At 53.3% G+C, this 12,554-nt stretch overlaps 1 protein-coding gene across 1 annotated transcript; it reads left to right on the forward strand.

Annotated features, from left to right (window-relative positions):
* Nucleotides 1-98: 98 nt before the first annotated feature.
* On the forward strand, nt 99-8,016 carry VPS51 (VPS51 subunit of GARP complex). Its single transcript, XM_067544438.1, has 10 exons — nt 99-382; nt 1,169-1,298; nt 1,417-1,563; nt 2,129-2,348; nt 2,781-3,522; nt 5,307-5,522; nt 6,116-6,334; nt 6,420-6,541; nt 6,949-7,036; nt 7,520-8,016. The coding sequence occupies exons 1-10, from the start codon at nt 167-169 to the stop codon at nt 7,778-7,780; spliced, it is 2,361 nt and encodes a 786-aa protein (XP_067400539.1). The 5' UTR covers nt 99-166; the 3' UTR covers nt 7,781-8,016.
* Nucleotides 8,017-12,554: the final 4,538 nt, after the last annotated feature.

The raw sequence follows: 12,554 nt of genomic DNA on the forward strand, positions 1-12,554 counted from the left end.
AACGCTATTGATCCCCGGAAGTGACGTCACCGCAACTGGCGACGTGTTGATGACAATGTTACTGATGCCGGAAGTGAGCTCGCGTCACTTTTCTGTTCTCCCGTCCCCGCCCCCACCCGCGAGTGACCGTGCGGCGCCCGTCACCGTGACGGCCCGGCGGGGGGAGATGTCGGCTCCTCTGGGGGGGCCACTGCCGGGCCCGGCCGAGCCCGCCTCGGAGCCGCCGGGCGGGAAGCGGCGGCCGCACGGGATGCTGAAGCTCTACTACGGGCTGCCGGACCCGGCGGGGGAGGCTCGTGGCGGCCTGGCCCCGGGAGGGGACCCCGGGGGACCCACTGACATCAACGGGGCGCACTTCGACCCGGAAATGTTCCTCACTAAGGTGATCCCTGAGCCGGATGTGCTCTCGGGGGGGGGGCCCTGAAAACCTGTGGACCCCGTGTGCCAAGGACCCCCTGCTCCCTCTGTCAGCCCCCGCGCCGACCCCCGCCTTGCCGCCGACCCTCTGCCCGAGACAGCCCCCTTACCCTGGTTCTCGGGGGTTTTCTTCGCCCCTCTCGAGTCCCTGCCCTACCCCTAGCAGGGTCCCAGAGTCCGGGGGGAGAGCTCCCCTGGGGGGACCCCCCCCACACACACATCCTTCCCTCCCTGTCACAGCAGTGATTGCACCTGGGAATCTCCCCAAAGAGGCTTAGTTTTATAGCCCATCTCCCTCAGGGAAACATCCTGTCAAACCCCTTTCAACATCACAACCCCTGCCAAGGAGTATTGCCTGCCTCCCCTGGGGAGCCCTGCTTCCCCTCCATCCCAGGCACCTCTATCCCCCAAAATCGCAGGGTTGGGTGGCTGTGGGTCATGACTGAGGGGCACCAGCAGAGCTCAGACCTGAGACTAGGGGCCGCAGGTCAGGACTGAGGGCATTGGCAGAACTCTGTGGGGGAAGCCTAAGCCTGAGATAGCAGGGGGCTACAGGTCAGGCTTGAGGTGCAGCCAGCAAAGCTGGGGAGCAGACATCATAGACTTGGCCTGGAATTGCAGGGGGCTGCAGATCAGCATTGAGGGGCCCTGGCAGAACTGTGGGGTGGGAGGAGCCCTGGGTTGGGATTGCAGGCCATGGGCAGAGCTGGCATCCCTGGCCATGCCCCTCACTCACTATTACTCTCCCTAGCTGCGGAAGGAGTGCCCATTGGCCCAGCTCATGGACTGTGAGACTGACATGGTGAAGCAGATCCGTGCCCTGGACAGCGACATGCAGACCCTAGTCTATGAGAACTACAACAAGTTCATCTCAGCCACAGGTACCGTGCAGGGCTGCCCAGATCCCTGTCCTGCAGGTGCTGAGGGATGAGGGGTCTGTGTCTTTAGCACTGGAGCTGAATCTTTGGGCCTGGCTGATTTCCTTTCTCCACTCCCCAGACACAATCCGCAAGATGAAGAACGACTTCAAGAAGATGGAGGACGAGATGGACTGCCTGGCTGCCAACATGGCCGTCATCACGGAGTTCAGCGCCCGCATCAGCAGCACCCTGCAGGACCAGCACGAGCAGATCACCAAGCTCTCGGGTACTGGCCACAAGTCGCCAGCTGGAAAGGTCCAAGGGTCTGATCTGGGGTGGGTGGGATACGGCTGAATAGGCACAGTGGTTTAATCCAGGGCAGCAGGGATGGGGGGAAGAGATACGTCAGACTAGATGAGTTCATTGATTGTATCTGATGCAGTATATCCTATATGAGTTTCAAGAGCAGAGAGGATTCTGGGAGAGGGTGGCCGGTGTGCTGTTCTCTGCCTTTGCTGGGCTAAGTCACCAAGTCCTATCTCGAGGCAGGGCCTCAGGAGTGGATGTAGGCTTCCAAGGCTAGAAATGAGGCATGGGGGGATGCCCGGGAGAGAGAGCCTGTGGCTGCACTATTCATTCCTGTGCTTGGCCAGTGCTGTGGCTGCTCTTCTCCACAGCTTGGGAGGGAAGTGGTCCCCTAGTCTCCTCCCTGATCTAGGGCCAAGATGGCAGCTGATGGAGGGGGGAGAGCAGGTCATTTGCTGCCTGAGCAGCTGCAGGCTATGCAGAAAGCATAGGGAGGTACTAGGGGATGCTGGCACTGCCTCTAATAGGGTCTCTCTGGGTCCCAGGGGTCCACACGCTCCTGCGCAAGCTGCAGTTCCTCTTTGAGCTGCCTGCCCGCCTCACCAAGTGTGTGGAGCTGGAGGCCTATGGGCAGGCCGTGCGCTACTACAGCAAAGCCCGCTCTATCCTGCACCAGTACCAGCACATGCCCTCCTTCCAGGGCATCCAGGATGACTGTCAGAAGATCATGGCCGACCTGGCCCAGAAGCTGCGGGAGAAATTCAGGTATAGGCCCGTAGATCTGATCCAGTGTTGGGGGAGTGGACAAAGAGCCAGGCAGGACAGACACATTGGTCTGACCTAGAGTGGGAGGGATGCCAGGCTAGAGGGGCGCAATGGTCTGATCCAAAGGAGGATAGGTTAACTATTACCTTAACCAGCCAATTGCCCCCATTCCTTTCAGTCGGACTGTTAACTCTGAAACTTAATGACAACACAAGGGACACCACAGGATGGAAATCGACAACACTGGTATTTGTCCTTAGATTTCAGAATTATCACACCAATTGAGACAAATGGACTGCATTCCAGATCCAGAAGCTGGATGCTGTTGTTTATCCCATAACCATCCCTTAAACGCTGTTGCACTGGGGGGGGGGAGGGGGTCCTTGTCTTAGCTCCCCTGCCATGTCCAATGCCCTCTCCTTTCTTTGGCAGGGATGGGGGCTCTGGGGCAAAGGACTTGGCTGAGTGTGTAGAGCTGCTGCTGCAGCTGGACGAGCCAGCAGAGGAGCTGTGTGATGAGTTCCTTTCCCATGCCCGCTGCCGGCTGGAGGCTGAGCTGGATGCCCTAGAGGCAGAGCTGGGGCAGCCAGGTGGTGCCCCTGTCACTGACATCCTGGAGTTCACTGACCGGGGCTGCAACATCTTTGTCAGCAACATGTGCCTGGTGATCGCCTCCTACCAGGAACTCTTTGTCAGCCGAGAAGGGGTGAAGGGCATCACCCGCATGGCGCAGGACAAGCTGGTGGCCTTCGTCAACTGCCTTATGGAAACATACTTCTCCCTGGTGGAGCGGCGCATCCAACTGGAGAAAGGGGTCGGGGACAACTCACTGCTAGTGCGGGCCCTGGACCGCTTCCACCGGCGTTTACAAGCCCTGGCCAAGCTGCTGCCGGCCTCCAACGTGGCGGCTGAGGGTACGGAGATCGTGGTGCAGGCTGCCAAGGAGCGCATCCGCCAGTACTTGCTGGCCCTGCAGAGCTTCTACCAGGACTGTCTGACGGATGTGCGCCAGTCGCTAGCTGCCCCACGCCTGGCAGGCAAGGAGAGCCCCAACCTGGCCGAGCTGCTGGGCACCATCTCGTCCTCTGTCCTTAACCAGATCAAGTCAGTGCTCACCTATGTCCACCTCTTCACAGCTAAGGACATCACCTTCTCCAACAAGCCCTACTTCAAGGTGACACTGCTGGGGGTGGGCCCTGGAGAATTAGGGGGTTGAGAGTCAGGTGTATTCAGTGTCCCCTCCCAACAGTTCTGATGCCCCTCAGCAATCCCTAGCTCGTCTAGCCCTTTTCATCAGTACATCTCAAAGCTCTGTACAATGGAGCTCACTATCATTAGCCCAATTTGTAGAGATGGGGAAACTAAAATGGATTGTCCATTGGTTCAGGCACTGGCCTAGGACTTGGGAGACAGGTTCAATATCATGCTCTGCTACAGGTTTCCTCTGTGACCTTGGGCAAGTCACTTAGCGTCTCTGTTCCTCAGTTTCCCCATCGATATAATGGGGATAATAGCACTGGCCTGTTGCATGGGGTATTGTGAGGATAGATGCATTAAAGACTAAGGCACTCAGATACTATAGTGATAGGTGCTGATGTGGCCCCAAAGATATACGGAGGCACAGGAAGGGACATGAGTTGCTGAAGGTCACCCAGCAGGCCAATGGCAGAGCTGGGAATAGAACCACGATCTCCTAAGTCCCAGTACACTGTCCTCTAAGCTACACAGCCATAAATACCTAATCCTTGGCTCTGGGCCTTCCAGTGAATCAGAATAATGTGTTCCATGCAGACACCACTCTGTATCAATGTGCAGCGGTTTCCTGACTGCTGCTGCCCCCTCCCTGACTTACATAACTGGCTTCAGAGCCTGCAGCCTTTCTGAGAGCCCCATAACCCTCCCACCCCCCAAGGAACTTGTGCGGTTGAGACTCCACCATAGATGCGCCCTTTTATGTTTGTACACAATTCAGCTCTGCGTTTTGTCTCTTGCACTAAGGAGTGTGTGATCCTTTCATAGCCTCTAAGACGAGAAGGGACCACATCCAGTCCAGCACCTCCCTCCCACACACAGAACATAGAATTTTCCCCAGAAGCTGAATTAAGGCAGGGATTTTAGAAAGAGATCTAGTTTTTTTTTTTTAAATACTCCAGGCGATGGCCAGCCCACTGTTCCCCTGGTGAGCTGTTCCGGTGTTTACTCACCCTTCCTTCTAGGAAACTTTTATTTCAAGGTTACATTTGTCTAACTTCAACTTCCAGCCATTGGCTCTTGCTATGCCTTCATCTGCTAGACTGAAAAGGCCCCGTCTATCAGATAGATTTTCAAACTGTCCCACGTGCAGAGAATAACTCCCAGAATGATAAGGGGAATGGAGAGCTGATCTTGAGAGTAGTCTGAAAGAGCTGGCTTGTTTAGACTGGCCAGATGAAGGCTGAGAGGGGATTTGATTGCTGTCTGTAAATACAGCAGAGGGACAAACCCTGGGAAGGAAGAAGAGCGACTGAATCAAAAGGACAATGTTGGCACAGGGACAAATGGGGATAGTGTCCAGGAATAAGTTGAGGCTGGAGATGAGGTTTCTTCTACTCATTAGAGGAGAGAGGGTCTGGAATAGCTTCCCAGCAGGAGGAGTGGGGTAGCGGGAGGAAACAGCCCAACTAGTTTTACGAAGGCTAGGATGATATGGCCTGGTTGCTTGTGATAGCAGGACATGGACTCAGTAACCTAGGAGGTCCCTTCGAGTCCTACGTCCCTGTAACTTTTCCTTGTATCTTTCCCCCTAATTCCACCCACAGCCCCACCAGACCTGTGGTCTGGGCGTATTCCATGGGCAGTCTTCATCTGGGGGAGCGGACGTGGGGTGATGGTGTCAATGCTGCTGCCAGGCTCCAGGTGGAGCCAGTCTACCAGGCAGCAAGAGGAAGTGCTGAACCCTCCCCCCATTTCATCCCCCAGGGGGAGTTCTGCAGCCAGGGTGTCCGCGAGGGCCTGATTGTTGGCTTCATCAAGTCCATGTGCCAGACGGCTCGGCAGTTCTGTGAGACCACGGGGGAGAAGGGTGGCTCCACTCCCCCCACCCTGCTGCTCCTGCTCTCCCGGCTCTGCCTAGACTACGAGACTTCCACCATCAGCTACATCCTCACCCTGACGGATGAGCAGTTCCTAGTGCAGGTGGGCAGGCGCCAGCCTCTGGGCCAGGGATAGGGGGTGAGGAGGACCCCAGGGTGTGTGACTAAGCCAAATTTACAGGCGGGGAAGTTGTCTGCCATGGGGAAGGGATGGGATGTCTGTAAGCGGGCTGGATGGCAGCGGGAGATCTACTGAGTGGGCATGCACCCCCTGCTCTCCGATCTCTGCTGCATGCCACGAGGGAAACCAAGTGTCCCTCAGTCCAGCTGATGTGACCACCACCCTCCCTCAGCGGGTGTAGGATTCCGTCCCCATATGCAGGCTATGGGGACAGTGATGTGTGGATGGCACTGAGCAGGGTAGGGAGGGGGTGGCCCCTGCCCCCCTGAGTGCCCCTGCTCCACACAGAGCTGGTAGGGAGTTGGGGGGAAGAAACCGATGTCCCAAGCGGTACCCCTGCCCACACAGAGCCAGTGGGGTGAGGTGGGATGGGGAGGCTGAGCGACCCTGACCCACATGGAGCTGGCGGTGCTGCGTGGCACATGTGGGAAAAGGTGGGGGCAGCCTGTCCCACCTGAGTGCCCCTGACTTACGTGGAGCTATTGGCGCCACTGATCCGTGCTCTCCCTCCGTAGGACCACTCCCCCATCACCCCAGTGACCAGCCTGTGCGCAGAGGCCCGTGAAGCGGCCCAGAAGCTGCTCAACCACTACGTGAAGGTGCAGGGGCTGATTATCTCACAGATGCTGCGCAAGAGCGTGGAGACGCGTGACTGGGTCAACACCATTGAGCCCCGCAATGTGCGCGCTGTCATGAAGAGGGTGGTGGAGGACACCACCTCCATTGATGTGCAGGTCAGTGGGGGAAAGTGGGATCTGGGGCTTCCTGCACCCCAAGGGACCCCGCATTCACCCGGAACTTCTTACTTCCCCCTTGCAGGTGGGGCTCCTGTACGAGGAGGGTGTCCGCAAGGCCCAGAGCAGCGACTCCAGCAAGAGGACCTTCTCCGTGTACAGCAGCTCCCGGCAGCAGAGCCGCTACGCACCGAGCTACACGCCCAGGTCAGAGGCCATGACTGTGGCGGGGAGGGAGACTGCCCATCAGCTACACGTCGGGATGAGGAGGCTGCATCTGGGTGTGGAGAGGCTCAGGATTGAGGGGCACTAGCAGAGCTGGCGGCGGGGGGCAGGGTTGGGAAAGCAGGGGGTCGTGGGTCAGAGTTGAGGGGCACTGGCAGAGCTGTGGTGGGGGGCCTGCCCTTCCAGCTACATGTTGGGGTGAAAGGCCTGCACCAGGCCAGGTGGGCCCTCTCCTACCCACACTCCAAAGAAGCGGGCTTAGACCCAATGTTTTAGTCCCAGAGACAGTCTCAGATGAGGAAGCCTGCCCAGTCCAGTCCCCCGCTGTGCAGCAGGGTTCTGACTGCTGGTGAGTGTGTAACCCCTTGTCCCTGCTCCTCCCCATGCAGTGCCCCCCTGGACACTAACCTCCTGAGTAACATTCAGAAGCTGTTCTCTGAGCGCATCGACATCTTCAGCCCTGCAGAGTTCAATAAGGTGAGCAGAGCCGCTGTCCCAGGGCTGGGGGGAGAGTCCCCCTGAGATCAGAAGCCCCTAACCCAACCAGTCCTCTAGACCCCTCGTCCCCCAATGCTTCAGAGCAGTGACGCAGCCCCCAGCACGCTGTCCAATCACAGTGGTCCTTCTGACCTTAGAATCTACAGTATTAATCTTCAGTGGACGCCCCACCCCACACCGCATTCAAGTAGGAACACAGCTCCCTGTGCACTACCCCGTCCTCTGGGGACCCCCCTACAGAGCCATCACACACCCACTCACTCCATGGACTCCATGTTCTCACACTTCCCTGTCCCCTTTGACCCCTTTGCCCCTCTGTCTGGGGGTGCAGTCCAGACCTGGCTACATTCCTCCACAAGAGACTTCCGCCATGTTGGGGAGTCCTGGGAGTGAGTCTTTCCCTCTGTGTCCTCCAGGCCCATAGGGGGCAGTGTTCAAATGACTTTCCCACCCAATCCCCAGGTCTCCGTCCTGACGGGCATCATCAAGATCAGCCTGAAGACCTTCCTGGAGTGCGTGCGGCTGCGGACCTTCGGGCGCTACGGCCTGCAGCAGATCCAGGTGGACTGCAACTACCTGCAGCTCTACCTGTGGCGCTTTGTCTGTGACGAGAACCTGGTGCACTTCCTGCTAGACGAAATCGTGGGCAGCACAGCCCACCGCTGCCTGGACCCCGTGCCCATGGAGCAGAGTGTCATTGAGGTCATCTGCGAGAGGGGCTGATGCGTGGGGAGTCAGCCAAGCTGCGAAGGCTGCTCTTATGAGGGGAATGGATGCTTGTCTGCCGCAGACTCATCTGTTCCACCAGATCTTTCCAGCACCGGATGCTAGTGGGGGCTGCCTGAGAGCCTGGCAGAGAATGGACATATCAGGGGGAGGGGGATGCCTTGTGATCCTGCTAGCCTGGATCTTATTGGGCAGGAAGGGGAATGTGCTGAATAAAATATACCATGATCGGCTCACGTCTGCTGCTCATTGCAAGCTCTGGGGTTAGCTCTCCACTGGCATCAATCTCTGAGCCCCCCCTGTCACGGACAGCTTCTCTGCCGCCTTGTTACTTTCAGGGTCTGGGTAAAGACCCCCCCACCTCTCTGAACTTTCCCCTCCCATCTAGCACTAGTCTCGCGCCTGGATATGGGCGCGAGAGCTTTCACCTTTGCAAGCTGCCATGTGCAACAGCCTCTCTGTATTTCTCCATATCATCCCTTCTCCCATCCTTCTCTCCCTCCTGTTGTTTCGCTTTGTGCGGCTTACAGAATCCTAGACATGTAGGACTGGAAGGGACCTCAAGAGGTCATCTAGTCCATCCCCTGCACTGAGGCAGGACCAAGTCTACCTTGACCATCCCTGACCGGTGTTTGTCTAACGTTCTTAAAAACCTCCAATAAGGGGGATTCTGCCTGCTCTCTATGTAACCTGTTCCAGTCCTTACCTGCTGTTGTAGTTTTCTAATATCTAACTTGAATCTCCCTTGGTGCAAACTAATCCATTTACTCCTTGTCCTACTGTATGTGGGTTTGGAGAACAGCTGATCTTTATAACAACCTTTTACATGTAAGCGTAGTGCCCAGTACAACGCCAGACTCCAGCTGAGGCCTCACCAGTGCCAAGTATAGCAGAACAATTCCATCGTGTGTCTTACATACCGCACTCCTGTGAACACATCCCAGAATGACAATTGCTGTTTTTGCAACAGCATCACAGACTTGAATCATATTCCACTTGTGACCCACTATATCACCCCCATCCCCAGTTCCTTTGCTGCTGCCTAGCCAGTTATTCCCCATGTTGCATTTGTGCATTTGATTTTTCCTTTCCAAGTGTAGTGCTTTGCACTTGTTTTATTCTTTCATCCTATTCAGACCAATTTTCCAATGTATCAAGGTCATTTGGAATTCTAATCTTGTCCTCCAAAGTGCTAGCAACCCTTCTCAGCTGTGCGTCATTGCCTGTTTTATAAGAATACTCTCCACTACATCATCCAAGACATGAATGGAAATTGAAATAGTACCAGACACAGGACAGACTCCTGCAGAACCCCACCAGATACATCTTCCCAGTTTACAGCAAACTGTTGATAACTACTCTTTGAGAACAGTGTTTCAACCAGTTATGCACCCACCTTATATTAAATTCATCTAGTAATTCCATATTTTCCTAATTTGGTTATGAGACTGTCATGTGGGACTGTGTCAAAAGTCTTACTAAAGTCCAGATATGTCATATCTACTGCTTTCCCCTTTATCCCCCAGCTAGTTATCCTGTCAAAGAAGGAAATTAGATTGGTTGGGCCTGATTTGTTCTTGACAAATCACTGTTGGGTATTCCTTATAATCTTATTATCTTCTAAGTGCTTACAAATTGATTGGTAAGAATTTGTTCCTGTAGCTTTTTCTGGGTATCAAAGTTAGGCTGACTGGTCTAATATTCCCCAGGTCCTCCATTTTCCCCCTTTTTGATAGTGTTTTTATAGCATTATCCCCAGTTCTCTGGGCCCTCCCCCATCCTCCACGAGTACTTGAAGATAACCACTACTGGTTTGCAGATTGCTTTGGCAAGTTCCTTGGTTTTACAAAAGGTAGATCATGCCAGACCAACCTGATCTCCTTCTTTGAGAAGATAACAGATTTCTTAGACTAAGGGAATGCAGTGGATCTAATTTACCTAGATTTCAGTAAGACATTTGATACAATTCCACATGGGGAATTATTAGTTAAATTGGAAAAGATGAGGATTAAAATATGAAAATTGAAAGGTGAATAAGGAACTGGTTAAAGGGGAGACTACAACAGCTCATACTGACAGGTGAACTGTCAGGCTGGAGGGAGGTTGCTAGTGGAGTTCCTCAGGGATCGGTCTTGGGACCAATCTTATTCAACCTTTTTATTACTGACCTTGGCACAAAAAGTGGGAATATGCTAATAAAGTTTGCAGATGACACAAAGTTGGGAGGCATTGCCAATACAGAGAAGGATCAGGATATCATACAAGAAGATCTGGATGACCTTGTAAACTGCAGTAATAGAAATAGAATGAAATTTAATAGTGGAAAGTTGCAAGGTCATGCATTTAGGGACTAATATCAATAATTTTTGCTATAAACTGGGGATGCATCGGTTGGAAGGGACAGAGGAAGAGAAGGACCTGGATGTATTGGTTGATCACAGGGTGACTATGAGCCACCAGTGTGATGTGGCTGTGAAAAAACCTAATGTGGTCCTAGGATGCATCAGGTGAGGTATTTCCAGTAGAGTAGGGAGGTGTTAGTACTGTTATACAAGGCATGGGTGAGACCTCATCTGGAATACTGTGTGCAGTTCTGGTCTCCCATGTTTAAGAAGGATGAATTCAAATTGGAACAGGTGCAGAGAAGGGCTACTAGGATGATCTGAGGAATGGAAAACCTGCCTTATGAGGAGATTCAAAGAGCTTGGCTTGTTTAGCCTAACCAAAAAAAAGCTGAGGGGAGATATGATTGCTCTCTATAAATACATCAGAGGGATAAATACAAGGGAGGGAGAGGAATTATTTAAGTTCAGCACCAATGTGGACACAAGAACTAATAGATATAAACTGGCCATCAGGAAGTTTAGACTTGAAATTAAACAAAGGTTTCTAACCATCAGAGGAGTGACATTCTGGAACAGCCTTCCAACGGGAGCAGGGGCTTCAAGACTAAGCTTGATAAGTTTATGGAGAGGATGGTATGATGGGACAGTCTAATTTGGCAATTAACTGATCTTAGATTACTAGTGGTAAATATGCCCAATGGCCTGTGATGGGATGTTAGATGAGTTGGGTTCTGAGTTACTACAGAGAATTCTTTCTGTGTGTCTGGCTGGTGAGTCTTGCCCACATGCTCAGGGTTTAGCTGATTGCCATATTTGGGGTCAGAAAGGAATTTTCCCCCAGGGCAGATTGGCAGAGGCCCTGGGCGTTTTCACCTTCCTCTGCAGCATGGGGCATGGGTCACTTGCTGGTGGATTCTCTGTACCTTGAAGTCTTTAAACCATTATTTGAGGACTTCAGTAACTCAGTCATAGATCAGAGCTCTATTGCAGGACTGGGTGGGTGAGGTTCTGTAGCCTGCATTGTGCAGGAGGTCTAACTAAATGATCATAATGGTCCCTTCTGACCTTAAAGTCTATGAGTCTAACTACCCTATGGTGAATTTAATTAGGCCCTGCTGACTTGAATGCATCCAACTTAGCTACATATCCTTTAACCTATTCTTTCCCTATTCTGGAATGTGTTCCGCCCCACTTTTTAATATTAACTGTATTAAACATCTGGTCCCAACTAACCTTTTTAGTGAAAATTTGAAGCATAAAACGCATTAAACACCAGTCTTCCCTCTGTCATCCATTATTCTCTCTCCTTCCCCATTATGTAATGGACCTACACTTTCCTTTGTCTTTCTCTTCTAAGTTTCAGGAAGGGAGAGGCTGACCTCTACAGTTGCCATGCATGAGTGAAAATGCCTGCAGCAACCCTGCCCTGAAACCACAGGAATCTCCATCCTCATTCTTCAGGGGTGGGAGCTGGGGAATCAGGAAGGAATTTGCCCCAGGAGCCAGGATTGCATAAGGAGGTTTAAGATGGTTTTGATCAGGGAATCCAGCCTTAACCCATGTTTGAGAGCAGATGGGGCGGAGTGTTGGTCTGTTTTTACAGCAGCACAGTGCGTGCACTGAATTTAAATCCAGTTTTCACCCAGATCAGAGGTTACTGCCTGGGGTGGATTGTACCAATAAATGGGATTGGTTTGTTGTATCATTCAGAAAGCTACTAAGGGCTGCTCTACACTGGGAATTTACATCTGCATAACTACATGGAGAGAGATGCAGTTATGCCGACCTAACTCTCCAGTGTAGACAGCGCTAGGTCAATGGAAGAATTCGTCTGTTGACCTAACTTGTGCCTCTCAGGGAAGTGAATTACCTACACCGAGAGAAGAACTACTCCTATCGACACAGGTACTGTCTACATGTTGCTGTAGCAGTTTAAGGGTACTGTGACGGGGCCAGCCCTGACGGCTACAGGAGGGTGCTGGAAGGCATATATATCAGCCCCAGGCTTAGCAAATCTTTGTTCCCTGGGTGATCCAGCTGTGGCCACTCCAGGGCAATTAGGCCAATCAGGCCAGCTGGGACCAATCAAGGACAATTAGGCCAATCAGGCCAGCTGGGGGACAATCAAGGAACTTGCCCCAGCAGTTAAAAGCCTCCCAGCCAGGCAGATAGGGACAGCTGAGAGGGAGTTGAGTAGAGCTGCTACAAGGTGTGGAGTCAGTAAGAGGAGTGGAGCGCAGCAGCAAAGGTGTGGAGACCAGAGGAGAGCCTGAAGGAGAGCCACAAGCCAGGGGGGCTACAGAAGAGCGACCCAGGGAAGGTAGTAGCCCCTTGGACTAAGCTGTTTAAGGCTACTCCTTGCAGGGTCCCTGGGTTGGGGCCTGGGGTAGAGGGTGGGACCGGGCCCCTCCTTCCCCCCGCCGCTC

Source organism: Emydura macquarii, unplaced genomic scaffold (genome assembly GCF_026122565.2).
Source record: "Emydura macquarii macquarii isolate MOO-44397 ecotype Brisbane River unplaced genomic scaffold, CSIRO-AGI_Emac_v2 contig_968, whole genome shotgun sequence".
NCBI lineage: Eukaryota > Metazoa > Chordata > Testudines > Chelidae > Emydura > Emydura macquarii.